The sequence below is a fragment of the Lampris incognitus genome, chromosome 2 (assembly GCF_029633865.1).
Source record: "Lampris incognitus isolate fLamInc1 chromosome 2, fLamInc1.hap2, whole genome shotgun sequence".
Classification (NCBI taxonomy): domain Eukaryota; kingdom Metazoa; phylum Chordata; class Actinopteri; order Lampriformes; family Lampridae; genus Lampris; species Lampris incognitus.
The window spans coordinates 123,869,187-123,886,940 of record NC_079212.1 but is presented as its reverse complement, the minus strand read 5'-3'; the positions used below and the strand labels follow the sequence as shown (position 1 = coordinate 123,886,940).

The window sequence follows — 17,754 nt, the reverse complement described above, 5'->3', positions numbered from 1 at the left end:
CAGTAGATTTTTGAGATGTCAAATGGAGCCCAATTGCACTGAACATTTGTACTTAGTGATATTCTTTCCAAAAAGAAAAGTACATCTTTATCTTTGTTTCCGTAGGGTGACAATGGAGAGAAAGGACCTGAGGGTGCTCCTGGCAAAGACGGCGCTAGAGTAAGTAATTGTCATCTATTATGTTTTTGATGACTAATTTGCTCAAGATTGGTACATCGAGAATTTTTCCCTCCAGACCTGCAAGGAAACTTCAGGTAATGATTGACAGCCAGCTCTCATTTTCAGACCACATTGTGGCTGTCTCCCATTGCTGCCGTTTTACTCGGTACAACATCCAAAAGATCTGACCATACTCAAGACCATGCCCAGCAGTTCCTGGTCTTGGTTATCTCTTTATTAGACTATTGTATTGCACCTGCATGTAAATGATTGCCACATACTAATGCTAAAATCTCTGTTCACTTGGGAGTTCCCATCATTCACGTGTTACATATGTCAGTAGTTTATGTCACTGTTAGATTTATTTTGTGTTTTGATGAGATGCCCTGTTTATCTCCTGTCATAGGGTCTCACTGGTCCCATTGGTCCTCCTGGCCCTGGCGGCCCCAACGGCGAGAAGGTGAAGATGTTATCTTTAATGTGCTCTATATTACATTACATATATACAAGTATCAGGGCAGTGAGCTAAAGCCATGTTCTTTTTAGATGGTGCTGTTGTTATGAAACAGTTTGATATGAAGACCAGACTCCCTGAAGAAGAGCTGACATTTAGTTATTTTACCTCACACCTTTGTTCTGATGAGAAACTTAAATATTGACAAGTCAACAGTAAAAGAGAATGAGCCCACTGTCACTTTAGGTTTTTGCCTTCTTATTTTAATGCATGCAGTGTTATTTTTGTGGAGCTCAGTGAGGTGTATGACCACCAGAAAATCAATACAATGCTTTTTTATACTATTTTTCCATGTGCATATCAATCTGTTGGTCATAGCTTGATGTATGTGGCTGATGGTTCTGTCACTTCCCATAGGGTGAATCTGGTCCTTCCGGTCCTCCAGGAGCTCCTGGTGCACGTGGTGCTCCTGTAAGTATCAGTCATCTGTAAACCAACACAAAAGGACCTCTTACCTGTCCTGCTATTCTCTGAGATGGTCTCAATGCATGCAAAGCAAAAAAATTGACAAAAAAAACAAACGGAAAAGCAAAAGCATTCTCGTTTGGGTGATTTGAGCAGGAGGAGATTAGATTTAGAAGCCATGCCTATTGTTGATTCACTTAGATAAACTTGGGATTGAATTATTAGCAACCTCCAGCAACCGCCTGTAGCAATTTAATGAGTTAATTAGAAAAAGATCTTCATCTATGCCAGATAAAACTTTTACACCATGTTCACAACTTATATTGTTGGCAAGTAAAACTTGCTATTTGGGAAGCCCTTGAGATTGCCTGTAACTTAAATTATATTCAGAGTGTGAGGCTAGCTTTGACGTTGGATCATTACAATATCAAACTTTTACCACACAACTATCATGGGGAAAAAACAATATGCTAATGGTAAAATCAGAATAACTAAAGGAATCACTTCACCAATATCTTATTGAAGGTTTGTGTTGTGCGATTTGCTGTCCTTTAGGAGACATTGTCTATGTGTGTGTTTGTTTGTGTGAATGGGAGGAGGAATTAAAACTGTATAGAAATCAGTATATTGTGACACCCCTACTTTGAAGCCAACAATTATCATGTAAAAGTGAGCATCAGAATTTTTCAAATGGCAGAGAGCAAAGCTATTCATCACTTTCACCTGGCAGTGCTAGCCTTCATTTTGCTATTAGTACGATACCGGTTAGGACCAGTCATCTAACGGTTTTTTCCTCTTTCTGATCTCAGGGTGACAGGGGTGAGACTGGACCTCCTGGACCTGCTGGATTTGCTGGACCACCTGTAAGTACCACAATGAGGACAGAAACAACTTATTTCCTGTGTATTCTTATCTGTTACATTGCAGGGCTTTGTAGAACATTGACTTGAGGCCATCCCCTGACCTTGTACATGTTATCTGGATGAGCAAGAGATACGGATGTAGTTGAAGGTTGAAAAATTACCATAATGAAAAAAAATGTAAACAAAGTACTGAGTTATATTGAACACTGCTTGTAGTTGAAGCATTTGAATTATATATTTTGCCATTGAGCTATTATTGAGTTATAAGAGGACTTACCCTTTTAACTGTGATATGCAATAATACAATAAATCAAGGAAGGGAAAAGGGAAATCATATTTAGTTTAAGATAAAAGATGCACCATATCTTTGGTGACCTCTGTGGAGAATGGGACAGCCTTGGTGAAGCCTCGTGTTTGTACATTTTTATTTACCACAATAAAACATGAGCTGAGGAATGAAAGGCATTAATTTACAAAATTAAATCACCTAGATTTTCTAACAACACCTTGATCTCTAGTCACCTCCAACTCCGTCTTTGGCTTCAATTCAATTCAATTCAATTCAATTGTATTGTCATTAAAAACAATGTGCAGGCACATATTAAAAATGAAATGAGGGCTGTGGCTTCACCAAACAGTGCAAGACAGACACAGACAAACACAGCAAACACAGTATAAGATATAAACACATGAAGACCAAAAGCTAAAAATAAGTTAAAAAAAAGAGCTGGAGTACAAAATATTTAAAAATATTTACAGACATTCAGTGGGTAGCCAGGTTCAGGTGGGCAACAGCTTGTGGAAAGAAGCTGTTTTTGAGCCTGGTAGTGCGGGCTCTGAGGCTCCTGTAGCGCCTCCCACAGCGCAGGGGGGAGAACAGTCCATGGTTAGGGTGGGTGGGATCTCTGCTGATGCTCAGACCCCTTCGAAGGCAGCGTTTGTGATAAATGTCTTTTATGGCTGGGAGCTGGGTACCGGTGATATGCTGGGCCGCCTTGACGATCCGCTGCAGAGCTTTCTGGTCTACTGAGGTGCAGTTGCCGTACCACACTGAGATGCAGATGGTCAGGATGCTGTCTATGGTGCAGTGGTAGAAGTTGGTGAGAATTTTGGGGGGTAGACGGGGGCTCCTCAGGAAATGCAGGCGTTGTTGGGCCTTTTTCACAAGGGCCTGGGAGTTTAATGTCCACGCAAGGTCCTCGCTGATGTGGACTCCAAGGAATTTAAAGCTGGAAACACGCTCCACTTCCACCCCATTGATGTGTATGGGGGAGTGGCTGCAGCTTCTAGACCTCCTGAAGTCCACAATCAGCTCCTTTGTCTTCTGCACATTAAGGACAAGATTGTTTGGTAGTACACCATGATGTGAGGTGCTCAATCTCGTCTCTGTAGGCCATCTCGTCATTGTTGGTGATACAGCCAATGACTGTGGTGTCATCTGCAAACTTAACTATAACATTTGAGGGGTGAGTTGGCAGGCAGTCGTGGGTGAAGAGGGAGAAAAGGAGGGGGCTCAGAACACAGCCTTGAGGGGCACCTGTGCTGAGGGTCAGGGTGGAGGAGGAGTGGTCACCTAACCTAACAGACTGAGGTCTGTTGGTCAGGAAGTCCAGGATCCAGTTACAGAGGGAGGGGTTGAGGCCAAGGGAGAGAAGTTTGGTGGTTAGTTTGGCAGGGATGATAGTGTTGAAGGCAGAGCTGTAATCTATAAACAGCATCCGGATGTATGTGTTGTTAAGTTCAAGGTGGGTCAGAGCAATGTGTAGGGCAGTGGCAATGGCATCCTCAGTAGACCTTTTGGGACGGTAGGTGAACTGATGTGGGTCGAATGTGGGGGGGGATAATGTTTTTGATGTGAGCCAGAACCAGTCTTTCAAAGCACTTCATGGCAATGGGGGTGAGTGCTATGGGTCGGTAGTCATTCAGACATGTGGATGTTGGTTTCTTGGAGACAGGAAACATTCAGTGAAACATTTTCTGAAGTTCAGGTTTTATTGATCGCCAATTCAGTTGGCACATATGAGACATTTGACTTGGTGTGATGCCCACAGAAAAAGATACAGGGCATCCAGTTAGTGTGGCAGTCTATTCCGTTGCCTACCAACATGGGGATTCGAACCGATGATCCCCATGTTACCTCCAACTTGGTCAGGCATCCCTACAGACACAATTGACTGTGTCTGCAGGTGGGAAGCCGGATGTGGGTATGTGTCCTGGTCGCCGCACTAGCACCTCCTCTGGTACGGTTGGTCAGGGCACCTGTTTGGGCGGGAGGGGGAACTGGGGGGAATAGCGTGATCCTCCCACGTGCTATGTCCCCCTGGCGAAAACCCTTACTGTCAGGTGAAAAAAAGTGGCTGGCGACTCCACGTGTATCAGAGGAGGCATGTGGTAGTTTCCAGCCTTCCCTGGATCAGCAGAGGGGGTGGAGCAGTGACCAGGATGGCTCGGAAAAGTGGGGTAATTGGCCAGATACAATTAGGGAGAAAAAGGGGGGAAATCCCCCCTCCCCAAAAAAGAAAAAGATACAAGAGACTTAAAGCAACATTGTAAAGTATAAGGACTAAGAGTATTTGATTATCTAGAAAAGATAATTTATGAATCCAAGAGTATCTGGACATCCAGGAATATCAAATGGGTAAAGGAGTAAAGCGACTTTGGCCATAATTGGTGTTTGTGTTCAGAATACAAATTAACTAAAGATATATCCACACCAAAAAAAATCTGCAAAATGTAGGTTTCTACCATACAATATTCACACATTGTAAGTTAAATCATAATGTTAACATATGTCTGGTGTCGTTTTCGTATAACATTGTGGTACACAAGGTAGAAAATGCTTTAGACATTTATCCAATTGGATGTTTTTCTGGCCACTAAGTGTCATCCATCTTGTTTGTGCCAAGCACTGATGGCTGACATTAAACAACAGTTTTTGATAAGCTGCATCGTCCACTGCATCCTCCCCTACGAATGTTTGTCAAAATATTTTACACAAGTTGTTTTTGTGGGAATGGGCCATTATTTGTCATGGCAGTGTTTTTCCTCTCCACTGTTGAAATGATGATTAATTATTGAATTTATGTCAAAATGAATAACTATTCAAGGTTCCCAGATAGTTTTTGGTTCACTTTGAGTTCAAAAACTCAAACTTATAGAAAGATCTGATCAGACTAGTCTAGACTAAATGATCCTTATAATCCATCTCACTTTATCATCACACAGACAAGGGGAGTAATGGTATTTGTAAATCATTAAACCAGATCTGATTTAAACCAAATCATGAGTTCACACAATAGATTTTATTCTGCAACCGTTTTTAAGCATTTTAAAGTCCTTTGTGAGCATAGAATAAAAATAAATTTAAAAAAAGCCCATTAGGGCATCTGGGTGGCATGGTGGTCTATTCCGTTGCCTACCAACATGGGGATCGCCAGTTCGAATCCCCGTGTTACCTCCGGCTTGGTCGGGCGTCCCTACAGACACAATTGGCCGTGTCCGTTTGTGGGAACCTGGATGTGGGTGTGTGTCCTGGTCGTTGGTCTCCTCTGGTCAGTCAGGGAACCTGTTCAGGGAGGGAGGGGGAACTGAGGGAGATAGCGTGATCCTCCCATGCACTACGTCCCCCTGGCGAAACTCCTCACTGTCAGGTGAAAAGAAGCAGCTGGCAACTCCACATGTATCGCAGGAGGCATGTGGTAGTCTGCAATAGCCCTCCCTGGATCGGCAGAGGGGGTGGAGCAGCGACCATTACGGCTCACAAGAGTGGGGTACTTCACCGGATACAATTGGGGAGAAAAAAAGGGGGGGTCAAAAAAACAGTAAACACTTTGGTGATGTTAGCATCAGTTTCACTTCACTATTTCAAGTTCCACATTGTTACTGAGAAAATAAAACATTAACTCGCCTTCACAGCTGAATGTAACTCTGTTATTGTATTGAGGTCTATCTGCTGTGTTTCAGCTAAATTGAGGAGGATATCCCCCTCATCAGCATTAGTGCGTTCATGCATTCTCCCTCAAAACCATTTATTTTAGGGAAAACATCATCACCACCCTTTTTTTTCTAACAAATCCCTCACTGGCAGCAGTTCAAAAATTAAAGTCCATAATTATGCTTGTTTACTGAATGCTTGTTGCAGCAATCTTTCACACTTGCTTTTTGTTTGTTCCTTCAGGGTGCTGATGGTCAGCCTGGAGCCAAGGGAGAGCAGGGAGAAGGTGGACAGAAGGGTGATGCCGGTGCCCCTGGACCCCAAGGACCCTCGGGGGCTCCCGGACCTGCGGTTGGGACCTACTTAGTTTTTTGTTTTACTTTGTTTTGTTTTTTGTTGTTGTTGTTTTGTTTTTTTTTGAATTCACAGTTAAACAAAACCAGGAATGTTTTTTGGAGCTTTTCCAAAGTCCAAAACTGAAGCCTTGTACCCAAATCTTGATGTTCTTTTACTCCAATCATGGAATTACCTCCACATCTTCCACAGAGATATTTTTCAACAGCAACACAGAAACGATTGTTAAATCAGTTGGCACTCTTTAATGTGAGAGGTAAAAATAAAAAAAAGTCTGTCATCCTAGGAGATTTGCAAATTGTGTAAAACAAAACAAATGAAAAGAAATCAATTAAAGTTGAGTACGAACGCATTTTGAAATCAGCCCTTGGGCTTTGGATGAGCACTTTAACATCTTGCTGCAGTTGCGTTGTGAATCATAATGAGCTGGTCGAGAGCAGCAGCTGAGCAATGCAGAACTTGATCTTTCTTTGTGGTTGGATTTGACACGACAGTATTAAAATAATGCTAAACAGAATCCAAAACTTTCAAAGCAGATGAAAATGTTTTTGAGATACAGCTCATTACTCCCTCACAGTAAGGTATATGCCTTCCTTTCCAGGGTCCCACTGGTGTCTCCGGACCTAAAGGTGCTCGCGGTGCTCAGGGACCTCCTGTAAGTAATGACCCTCTCAATATGTGATCTTCGGTTGTAAAACGTTCTTTGTTCGATTTTATCACTTCGTACACTCTTCACTAAAATAGCGTATATTTTAACTTTTATTTTACAGTTACTCTGACTGTAGAAACCATAATTCAGTTAGACATCATTTTTTTAGACTACATCCACATTAATCTTCCTTTTCTCATTCAGGGTGCTACTGGTTTCCCTGGTGCTGCTGGTAGAGTTGGACCCCCTGGTCCCAATGTAAGTTTGTTTTTGTTTTGTGTTTGATTTTATTTTTCATTTGGCTAACTACTCAAACAACTCTGAAACAACTCTAACCAGGTTTCTTATTGTCGTGGCGTTTAGTTCAGTCACTGATTGTCATCTAGAAACATTTGAACAAGGAAAAAAGGAGAAATGGCCTCTGTCACCATGCAACGGGAGAGTAACATTGATATTTTTCAAGCAGCCTAATTTACTCATCGATTTCTAAGTGATGAATTGGAATGAGTGTGCATAGGTGTGAAGTAGATATGCTGTCAAGATGGCACCTGACATATTTTTTATCAGCTTTGAAAGCTTACTCATTATCACTTAAAGTATTATGCTGTAGCCATGTCTCAGCATGCTCACACAACCAATAAAGTACATTATTTGATATTTAATTATGATATTTTACACTATTGTTTTGAAAAGAGTTTGTAAGTGAAAGTAACACAATCTGTCCTTCATAGAGCATGCTCCAAGCCAAGATATTCATCAAATTAATTTAAGATTACCCCTTGGATGCGAAGGTGCTGTTTTGTTACCTGCATCCCAGTTGTTTGCTGCAGGGTACATGAAACAGTTTAGCAAACCCTGCATGAACAATCAGATGATCATTAGATATTTACACTTTTGATTATTTTTCTTTCAATCATTGAGTTAATTTGTAAGCAGGCTGTGTGTGCATGTAAGCTATAGAATAACTGGTAAATGTAGTAATTGTAGTAATTGTTGTAACCTCCTTACACATCGCAGGGTAACCCTGGAACTTCTGGTCCCGCCGGCCCTCCTGGTAAAGATGGCCCCAAGGGTGTGAGAGGAGATGGTGGTCCTCCTGGCCGACAGGGTGACCCTGGACTCCGTGGGCCTGCTGGTACTTCTGGAGAGAAGGGGGATCCTGGCGAGGATGGTCCTCCTGTAAGTTCAAATTCAAGTTTATTTATCTTCAAGTTTCTCAACGAAGAAAAACCCAGAGCTCATAGTAGAGTATTCTGAAAGTAAGAAGGCAAAACCAAGAGTGTCTTAGAATATCTAGAAAAGAGGCATAGGCAATACTAAGTATCCTCTTAATCTTTTTCACTCACATTCATCATCCTTCCAATTATTGTTCTTTATTTGACTGTAAACATATATTAGGCTTGACGCACATTCAAATTTTGTCACATCTAGTGATTGTAAATCCCCTTCACACACAAGCATGCAAGCACACACACTCACAGGATATAACCACAACCATTTGCTTTCTCTTCACACACTCTTTCCACCTGCAGTTGTGATACTGAATACACACGCACAATCTTGCTTTAGCCCTTCCACATCACATGGCAAACCATGGGTTTTCATTTCGCAGAGGGGAAAATACTCCTGTGTGTTTGATTTCAATCTACTTTTATGTACTTCTGTTTGACCATGGAGGTGAGATCATCAGTAATGGACAGCAATACGGTGCACTCTTAGCAGATGGAGCTGTCATGGTCCATCGTTGACTGTAATAGCAGACTGAGTCATATCACAGCACTGTGAGGCAGCAAACTATTGATCGACAGCAGGATGATGGGGTCCAGAGGCTTTCACTCTCCCTGCACTCACACACGGCACCGTGGTAAACACAGCACAGGCAATGAGAAGATAATATCGAGTTAAAAAATATTAGACTCTCAAAATGTAATCATACCAGCTGTGACAAGAGCTTTCCCATCAAGGAGATATTTATATGAAATCTTGAGGCTCAAACTGTAGCCTTTCAGATAGCCTTGTAGATGAATCATGCATCTTTGGTAACACAGGAAGTCAGCTATTTATAGTTAACACCGGTGAAAGAGTCATGGAGCTTTTGATTTTGCACAGCAGGACTTGTGAGAGAGTGAATTTTGTTTATGCAGATCAAGTGGATTTAACAAAACTCCAAAGGAAAGTGATACAGGTTGATGTTGCAGTTGGGATGGTTATGAAAGTTATGATCATAGATCTTTTGCAGGAGCAGAGAAGAACAGGATGGGAAACAACAAAATGTAACAGGACAAGACAAGGACAGAACTAGTCCGATTAAAGCAGAGAAGAAATGAACTGAAGAGAAAAGAACGGAACAGAACAGAATTGAACCAACAGAACAGACCTGAACTGGGTGCAACAGGAAATAAGTAAAACTTGGCTTAAGACTAAAACATACAGGGCTTGTTCCATACTTTTTGTGGGGAAAAAATTTGACTACTGGTGCATTACAATAATTTCTTTCCTCTTCCTTTCTCTCTTCTTCCTTTACTTTCCACCATTCGTAGGGTCCTGATGGTCCCTCAGGTCCTCAGGGTCTGGCTGGTCAGCGTGGTATTGTTGGTCTACCAGGACAGCGCGGTGAGAGAGGTTTCCCCGGCCTCCCAGGACCATCTGTAAGTGCTTTTTATAATCACTCCCCAAATGGTTTAACCTAAAGTAATATTGGATCTGACTGAAACTTTTTCAGTCGATTAACTCTCCCTTGAGATATTTATTACTATCTGCACTGGATGGGTAGTGGACACTGCCTATCTTGATATTACTTCCCAGTGACTAATGGTGTGATAGTGTGGTATCACATATGGCATTCTGGCTTCAGTGAGTATGTATGGATTTTTCCACCCACTAAATGTTAACTGAATTTGAAGAGAACTTTTGAAAAGTTGAAAGGATTCAAACGTGTGTTTCAGTTGGGTTCACGTTACCTGGTTTAAAGTGAGTCGATCTCATTGTGCATCAAAACATTCAAGAGAAAAAAGAAGGGTCCATTTGAAATTGTTGTCATAGGAGAAAACTGAAAAGTCAATTTCCAACATTTTTATCGCATAATATCTTTAGTGACATCTCAAGCTTTTACAGTTTTTTTTTCTTCTCTACATTACTTTATTCCATTACACTTGACATTCAGTCTTTCTAATTACAACTTCTAAATCCCCATAAAACTGATTCTATGGAATCACAGCTAAGGACATAGTGTTCTGTTCTCCAACCTTTAACAAAGAAACTGCCATCTAAATACTTGAACTGCCTTAAGAACATTGTAATGAGATTTGGGTGGCATGAAGAAGGGACATAATGTGGAATGACTTTTTCTTGTGCAATGTGCATGTGTGCTAGTATTACTCAAACAAACAATTCAGTAAAAGCTCGGAACTCAAACAATAAATATTCCCCTTTCCAGGGAAGTCAACAGTCTGTCATAGAGTCCCTTGTAGGGACCAGAAACAATGATTTCACAGAAACCTCTGGTTTTACACATGCGTGACATTTGTCCATTGGCTTCTCGCCTTGACTGCAAGGGTGCACACTTTTATTTTAGCATTGACCAGATGACCCACTTCTCTCTGCTTCAAAATCACACCCCGCCTGCCACAATCACATCACTGGGATTTTTCTCAATAGGCATTAATGGCTATAGACAAGCCACAGGCAGCTTGTAAAGTGCCATACTACTGTGCCTTGACAAATGACATATAAAAAATCATGTCAACAGGGTTGAATCCCTGTGTTACCTCCGGCTTGGTCGGGCATCCCTATAGACACAATTGGCCATATCTGCGGGTAGGAAGCCAGATGTTGGTGTGTGTCCTGGTCACTGCGCCAGCGCCTCCTCTGGTCGGTCAAGGCGACTGTTCGGGGCGGAGGGGGAACTGGGGGAAATAGCGTGATCCTCCCACACGCTACGTCCCCCTGGTGAAACACCTCACTGTCAGGTGAAAAGAAGCAGCTGGCGACTCCACATGTATCGGAGGAGGCATGTGGTAGTCTGCGGCCTTCCCTGGATCGGCAGAGGGGGTGGAGCGGTGAGCAGGACAGCTTGGAAGAGTGGGGTAATTGGCTGGATACAATTGGGGGGAGAAAGGGGAGGGGGATCCAAAAAAATATCAACATCAGAGGGAAAATCTCAAATAAATCATTGGCTCTTTTGAGGGGAAATGTTGTGTCATGACATGACACACTTTCATCTGCCTACAATGTCCTCTGCTATTTGAAATGACATGAGGCGTGTCCCCTATGTACAGCTCAGCAGGCATGATCTTATCATTAATTTTTAATCAACACACACCAAATAGATGGAAAGCTAGTGGGGATGAAACAAAACTCACTATAACAGTTAAATAGGAATGTTTGGTTTTAATTATGAAAAAGGATGTTTTAGGTGTGTGTGTGTGTGTGGGGGGGGGGTTAGCTTTTTCCACAAGCCCTCTGACTTAGAAGGCAACCGCTGTATGCTTACATAGAGATTTTCAGAAATAATACTCAGTTCACTGGTTTGTTGGAATGGATATACAATTACCAACAAACAAATTCAGGAAAGAAGGGATGTTGGTAAGATTTAAATCTTAAGGCTGTCCCAGGATCAGTGCTTAAAACCATTCTCACTATTTCATCATGATTCTTTGACAGAACTGTCTTCTGGCAGAAATGTCTTACCTCAGCAATTAACTAAATCACAACAAAATTTAGAATAATGGCAAATGTAAATGAATTAATGAGAGAGCATTTACAAATAGAAGGGACATGATATCACAATTCTTGTGCCCCACTGACTGAAGTTCAACTCAGAAAACAAGCTAATATTTTTCTCCATGTTCGTAGTCAATGTACCAACCTGTCAGTGGGAACCCTTCTATCATGAATTTCTTGGCCCATCTCACAAGCAGCATCATTCATCACTGACTGTTTCTTGATTAATTATTGATTCACAAGTAATTTATAGTTATGAAGTTGCCAGTTAAATGGGTTTATCTGTTTTATTCGTATTCTTGTGAAAATGATCTGGATGTGTGATTAAAATGAACTTACTTCATTCTAACCTCTTCTCCTTAGGGCGAGCCTGGGAAGCAGGGAGCTCCTGGTTCTGCTGGGGACCGTGGACCCCCTGGACCTGTTGGACCCCCTGGACTAACTGGGCCTGCTGGAGAGCCCGGAAGAGAGGTCAGGAAAAGGCTAACACATATTATGGACTCATGTAATACCTTTGACTTTTATCTAACCCAAGGGTCCACCATAAGCCAAATTTACATTTGTCATTTGGGAAACGGCTTGAATCCTGATTGTATCTAGATGTAATTTACCCACATAGCTTTTACACCTGTCACCAAAAATGCATCTCCGGTAGGCAGATAGAAATCCCATTACTTTTCCACAGCACCTTCAAGCGCAATGTGAAAATTCCTCTCCCTGAATGTTGAATCCACTTTTTACCTGTCTTTGTTGGGGGAAGACAGGATTGGCAGGAGCGGACACTAGAGAGATGATGTTCAGTGTAAACCATTTAAGTCAAACTCTGATAACTGGAATGCTCCGACACCCCTGAAGGTTTTTTTTAAAGCTCAACAAAACTTGTATATTTTTTTACCAATCCAACATCAGATAAATTGAGGTCGGATTAGTCGAGAACCCTCTTAGCTAGTCATTCCCGTCATTCCTAAACTGTATTTCAGTGATGCACAGGTTTACTCAGAAGTTTACAATCAGTCATGAGGACCATATCCACTACTTGTTCACTGCAGGCATTTGTCTGAAGTGAGAGCTTTATCTTTAAACTTGTACAAGCAGGAGCATATTTAGAAATGTCTGGAATATGCACTGACCTAGAAATAAGAGAGCTTTGTTCAGTCCATGCCGAGGATGTGGTACGAGAAACCAGGAGTGCCAAAATAGTAAATAAATGAATAAAAATAATATCACAGCTACAGATGCTGTGATTTATGATAAAAAAAGGCATCCTACATGAGCAGGGAATGAGAAAGAAGGCACTTTCATGTCACGTTTAAACAAACGCTATCTGAACATCTTCCAGATAGACACTGTGTGTGTGTGTGTGTGTGTGTGTGTGTGTGTGTGTGTGTGTGTGTGTGTGTGTGTGTGTGTGTGTGTGTGTGTGTGTGTGTGTGTGAACAGGCGCTCACCAGCAGTGGCAAAGAGAAGAAAAAGATGAATTTAAATGACAATGCAGCCTACATGCAAAACAGACTTGGCAATGAGAGTTGGCTATTGACATACAACATCACAGGTCACGTGTTTTATTTTCAAAAAATAACAATACATTTAATTAGTAATATAATTAAATGATCCGCATATCCACAGGGTACCAGCAAGAGTTAAAGGGAAGGTCTACAAGATGGTTGTGAGACCAGCTGTGTTATATGGTTTGGAGACAGTGGCACTGATGAAAAGACAGGAGACGGAGCTGGAGGTGGCAGAGTTGAAGATGCAAAGATTTTCACTGGGAGTGACAAAGAAGGACAGGATTAGGAACGAGTATATTAGAGGGACATCTCAGGTTGGACGGTTTGGAGACAAAGCAAGAGAGGCAAGATTGAGATGGCTTGTGGAGGAGAGATGCTGGGTATATTGGGAGAAGGATGCTGAATATGGAGCTGCCAGGGAAGAGGAAAGAGGAAGACCAAAGAGGGGGTTAATGGATGTGGTGATGGAGGACATGCAGGTGGCTGGTGTGACAGAGGAAGATGCAGAAGATGGGAATAAATGGAAATGGCGCTGTGGCGACCCCTGACAGGAGCAGCCAAAAGTAGTAGTAGTAGTATAATTAAATAATTAATATTTTATTTTGTAAATTTATAGCATAAAAACACTTGTAATTTAATTTTAACTATAAATATGTGTTTCCATACCTTGAGTACAAACAACCTAATGGTTAACTCGCGGCCTATCCTCTTTACTACCAAATAACCAAACCTTTCCACAACCTTGTTAGGTCGACGATTCTTGCGAACTCGGTGGGATCGATTTATACAGGTTTTCCATACGTGGAGTGGAATTTTTTTTTATATTTAAGCTTCGAGAACCCACAAACACAAATTGTCTTGATTTTCACAGGAATAAGTCAGATTGCATTGCTATCCAATCACAAAAACCACATAACAATGCCAGTTGCAAATTGGTCAAAATAATCTTCTCCACAATTCAAATTAAGCGCATTTCAGTCTTGCCCTGGGTCCCAAGGTGATTTGATTATACCATTACTCTTTTCATGTATAGATTCACTGGAAACATTGTGCCATTATGGGCCCAGTATCAGTACATGTGTATACCTCATCCTGCACTTTGTATTTTGTTAGTTTGATGTTTGATGACTGTCAACATTGTGAAAAGACAATTTATCGCAAGGGGAAGTGAAAAAGATTAACACAATATTTTATCAATATGTTTTAGGGCAACGCTGGGTCTGATGGACCTCCTGGTAGAGATGGTGCCACTGGAATCAAGGTGAGAACAACGCCATCCTATTTCATCACAATAGTTATGTAGTGGTGCAAAACTTACTATTCTGTGTAAGCGTTCTGCAACATTAAGTGTATTCTATAATGTTATGTATGTTGAGTGTGGTATCTACTGCATGGTATATATGAGAGATTGACCAAAGTAGGGTGGCACGGTGGCACAGTGGTTAGCACGGTCGCCTCATAGTAAGAAGGTCCTGGGTTCCAACCCCAGGGTTGTCCAACCTTGTGTGTGTGTGGGGGGGGGGGGGTCATCCTCTGTGTGGCATTTGCATGTTCTCCCCATGTCTGCGTGGGTTTCCTCCGGGTGCTCCGGTTTCCTCCCACAGTCCAAAGACATGTAGGTCAGGTGAATCAGCCATACTAAACTGTCCCTAGGTGTGAATGTGTCAGCCCTGTGATGGACTAGTGACCTGTTTAGGATGTCTCCCCACCTGCCGCCAAATGACTGCTGGGATAGGCTCCAGCATCCTGCGACCCTAAGCAGGATAATGGATGGATGACCAAAGTAGTGGCCCAAAGCTGCAAATGACAGTGTCTGTTCTGAAACAATGTATATTATTCCATCCACCCATTATTTTATTTCAATATTCTAAATTGTAACCCTGTTGTGCCTGTTGTGTATTGATGGTTTATTTGTGGGCTACTTGAAAGCTAGCATACTCATGTTGCCTCTGTTTTTCTCCTTTTTTATTATACTTTTCATAAATCTGGACTACTCATACATATTTTTTAAACTTATATTTATTTGATTTTTCATTTAACAAATCACAGAATCAACATATGAAATAAATCGAGTTTTATTCCCATCCCTCCCCTGCTCCCTAACATGTCTCCACCCCCCCAACATCCTCCAAAAGGACACCAAGTACAAGTAAATATATGACAGATATACATGAATATAGCAACTCCATTCAGACTTTAGAACAGTCAGCTGCTCTACAAGATGTCGATAAAAGTTTTTAAATTCTGTTTACTTTTTTTTTAAATGTCCTTTAATTTTTAATTATTTTTGCTCTCGTCATAGAAGTGTATGCTTAGTCATGTTGGGGGATGTTGCATCATGAACTGCTTGTGATTTGTTGCCCACTTGTTTCTTGCAACCACCTTTTACCCAGCTTACAAATACTTTGAGCATGACTACACATTTTGTGTGTGTGTGTGTGTGTGTACTGCAGTTACCTTATAGTAGTCGTCAGCGATGTTAAATTAATATCTGTACTCTGGTGGATGACACTGTGTTGTGTTCTCACTTGTCCAGGGTGATCGTGGTAACACGGGTCCTGCTGGTGCTCCAGGTGCTCCAGGTGCTCCCGGTGCTCCTGGACCAGTTGGCCCAACTGGCAAACAGGGAGACAGAGGAGAGGCTGTGAGTAATAACCTATGCAGGAATAGAATATGAAATGAAAATTAAAACTGTACATGTCTTTCTCATTTGTATATTTGTCAACTTTCATTATTTCAACGCAGAGTAATTTCAGTGTCTTTTGTTTTACCAGTTTAGCTAGCTGTAGTGGCATTTAATAAGTAAGAGAAGCAGATGAACATAAAGAGAGGTGATGCCATTATTGCAATCCATTTGAAAGGGGAGGCAGCTGACAAATGATGAAATGTTAATTGAAATTGTTTGATCGGGCACAACAAAGACATGATAGAGAAATAAGAATATTGCCATTATAAAAATAAAAATGCCAATACATTGGGGTGTCACCCTTTTGCTATTAAATATAAGTGTTTATATTCTGAGAGGCTATCTATCAGGGCAAACTAATTGTTTTGAAGTTATTTCAGTGTTAATTTTCCAGTGTAATCTCTTCAGTTTATCATTTATTTTCTAGGGAGCCCAAGGGCCTGCCGGACCTTCTGGACCTGCTGGAGCCAGAGGAATGGCTGTATGTATCTTTCTGAATAGTACACACAGTACATACAGCACACACACACACACACACACACACACACACACACACACACACACACACACACACACACACACAAAGACACGTGGAAAAATAAGGAAACTTTTCCCCCATCCTCAATGAGAAAAATAATAAGCCCAGCTGGGAACTCAGCATTCATTGATTGATTTTGTTTTTAGAATATAGGTGAAGTGACTGCACACACTCCTTTAAAAAAGAAGAGATAGATAGATAGATAGATAGATAGATAGATAGCACAGCAGAAAGAAACATATCAAACACTGCACAATACTCAAGTACAGAATGAAATAGATAACAAATGCACACAGATACACATATATGATAAACCTCAGCACATTTCCAGAATTAACAACACAGAACCAGGGTACTACAGTCATAAATCCTGAGTGTAATAGCCCATGGGGGCAGTTTGCTCAGTAGTAAGGGCAACAAAACTTTTTTCAAAAGCAGGGCTAAGATTCCCATGATTATTTGAAGTAATGACACAGTACTATTGGTGTTTACTGAAAGGGATGTTATTCTCTCCTCCTCAGGGACCCCAAGGACCACGTGGTGACAAGGGAGAGGCTGGAGAGAGTGGTGAGAGAGGACAGAAGGGACACAGAGGCTTCACCGGTCTGCAGGGTCTACCTGGACCTCCCGTATGTACCCAGGCTGAATAATTAATCCTTCGGTTGACTATCCTTCATTTGATGCTGATCCACTGACTGTTCAGTACTTAGATAGAGACTTAGACCTAACATGACCTCCCCCTAAGTGCATTCTTTTCAGCGCAGTCTCCCAACAGTTATGGGCAAGGCCTCAGCCCCCTCTCTTTTTTCCCTTCTTTTTCATTTTCTGGGTTGGATTTGGGGTACATTTGTCACCCCTTATATACCCCCTATACCAACCGCTTTTTGTAATAAGTCCCTTGCAACAAAAACACTCATTTTAGTCAATGCTGCTGTCTACACAAGGTCCATGTCAATAAGCATCTCGACTGTGTCATACAACTCACTGCAACATGCACTATCGTTTTATGGCTTAGTCCCGATACATAGGCTTTCAAACCATTACTATATCGTTTTGTTTTTTTCATTCAGTAATATGGCAAAAGATAGGATACAACACAGAAGAAGAAAAAAATGTTGACCCAAAAACAACGCAAAACAGATGGAATGAACAAAACATCCACCTGTAAGAATCTGGGTACTACATTTATAAAGATGTGCTAGTTTTTGTAAACAGGATTGGCTCACAGCTGCTAATACCTTCGCTTCTAATGCTTTTGAAAACGCAGCTAAAAGCGAAACCAGTTTGGACACAGAGACATGGTATATGAAGGAATTATATAACTGCTTAGTCAGTTCCACCAGTATAGACTAAGAATAAGGTCAGCATGAGACAGGCACAGCAGCCGGCAGATTGGCGTCAGTCTCTCGCCATTAATTTACG

At 41.5% G+C, this 17,754-nt stretch overlaps 1 protein-coding gene across 1 annotated transcript in view; it reads left to right on the top strand.

Annotated features, from left to right (window-relative positions):
* Positions 1-17,754, top strand: part of col2a1b (collagen, type II, alpha 1b) — a 73,748-nt gene that overhangs the window by 49,535 nt on the left and 6,459 nt on the right. The window contains exons 35-48 of the mRNA XM_056301620.1: positions 106-159; positions 566-619; positions 1,031-1,084; positions 1,888-1,941; positions 6,119-6,226; positions 6,831-6,884; positions 7,083-7,136; positions 7,896-8,057; positions 9,419-9,526; positions 11,964-12,071; positions 14,316-14,369; positions 15,645-15,752; positions 16,222-16,275; positions 16,854-16,961. Coding sequence (XP_056157595.1) covers positions 106-159; positions 566-619; positions 1,031-1,084; positions 1,888-1,941; positions 6,119-6,226; positions 6,831-6,884; positions 7,083-7,136; positions 7,896-8,057; positions 9,419-9,526; positions 11,964-12,071; positions 14,316-14,369; positions 15,645-15,752; positions 16,222-16,275; positions 16,854-16,961 — 1,134 coding nt within the window. The remainder of the gene's footprint in view (positions 1-105; positions 160-565; positions 620-1,030; positions 1,085-1,887; positions 1,942-6,118; positions 6,227-6,830; positions 6,885-7,082; positions 7,137-7,895; positions 8,058-9,418; positions 9,527-11,963; positions 12,072-14,315; positions 14,370-15,644; positions 15,753-16,221; positions 16,276-16,853; positions 16,962-17,754) is intronic.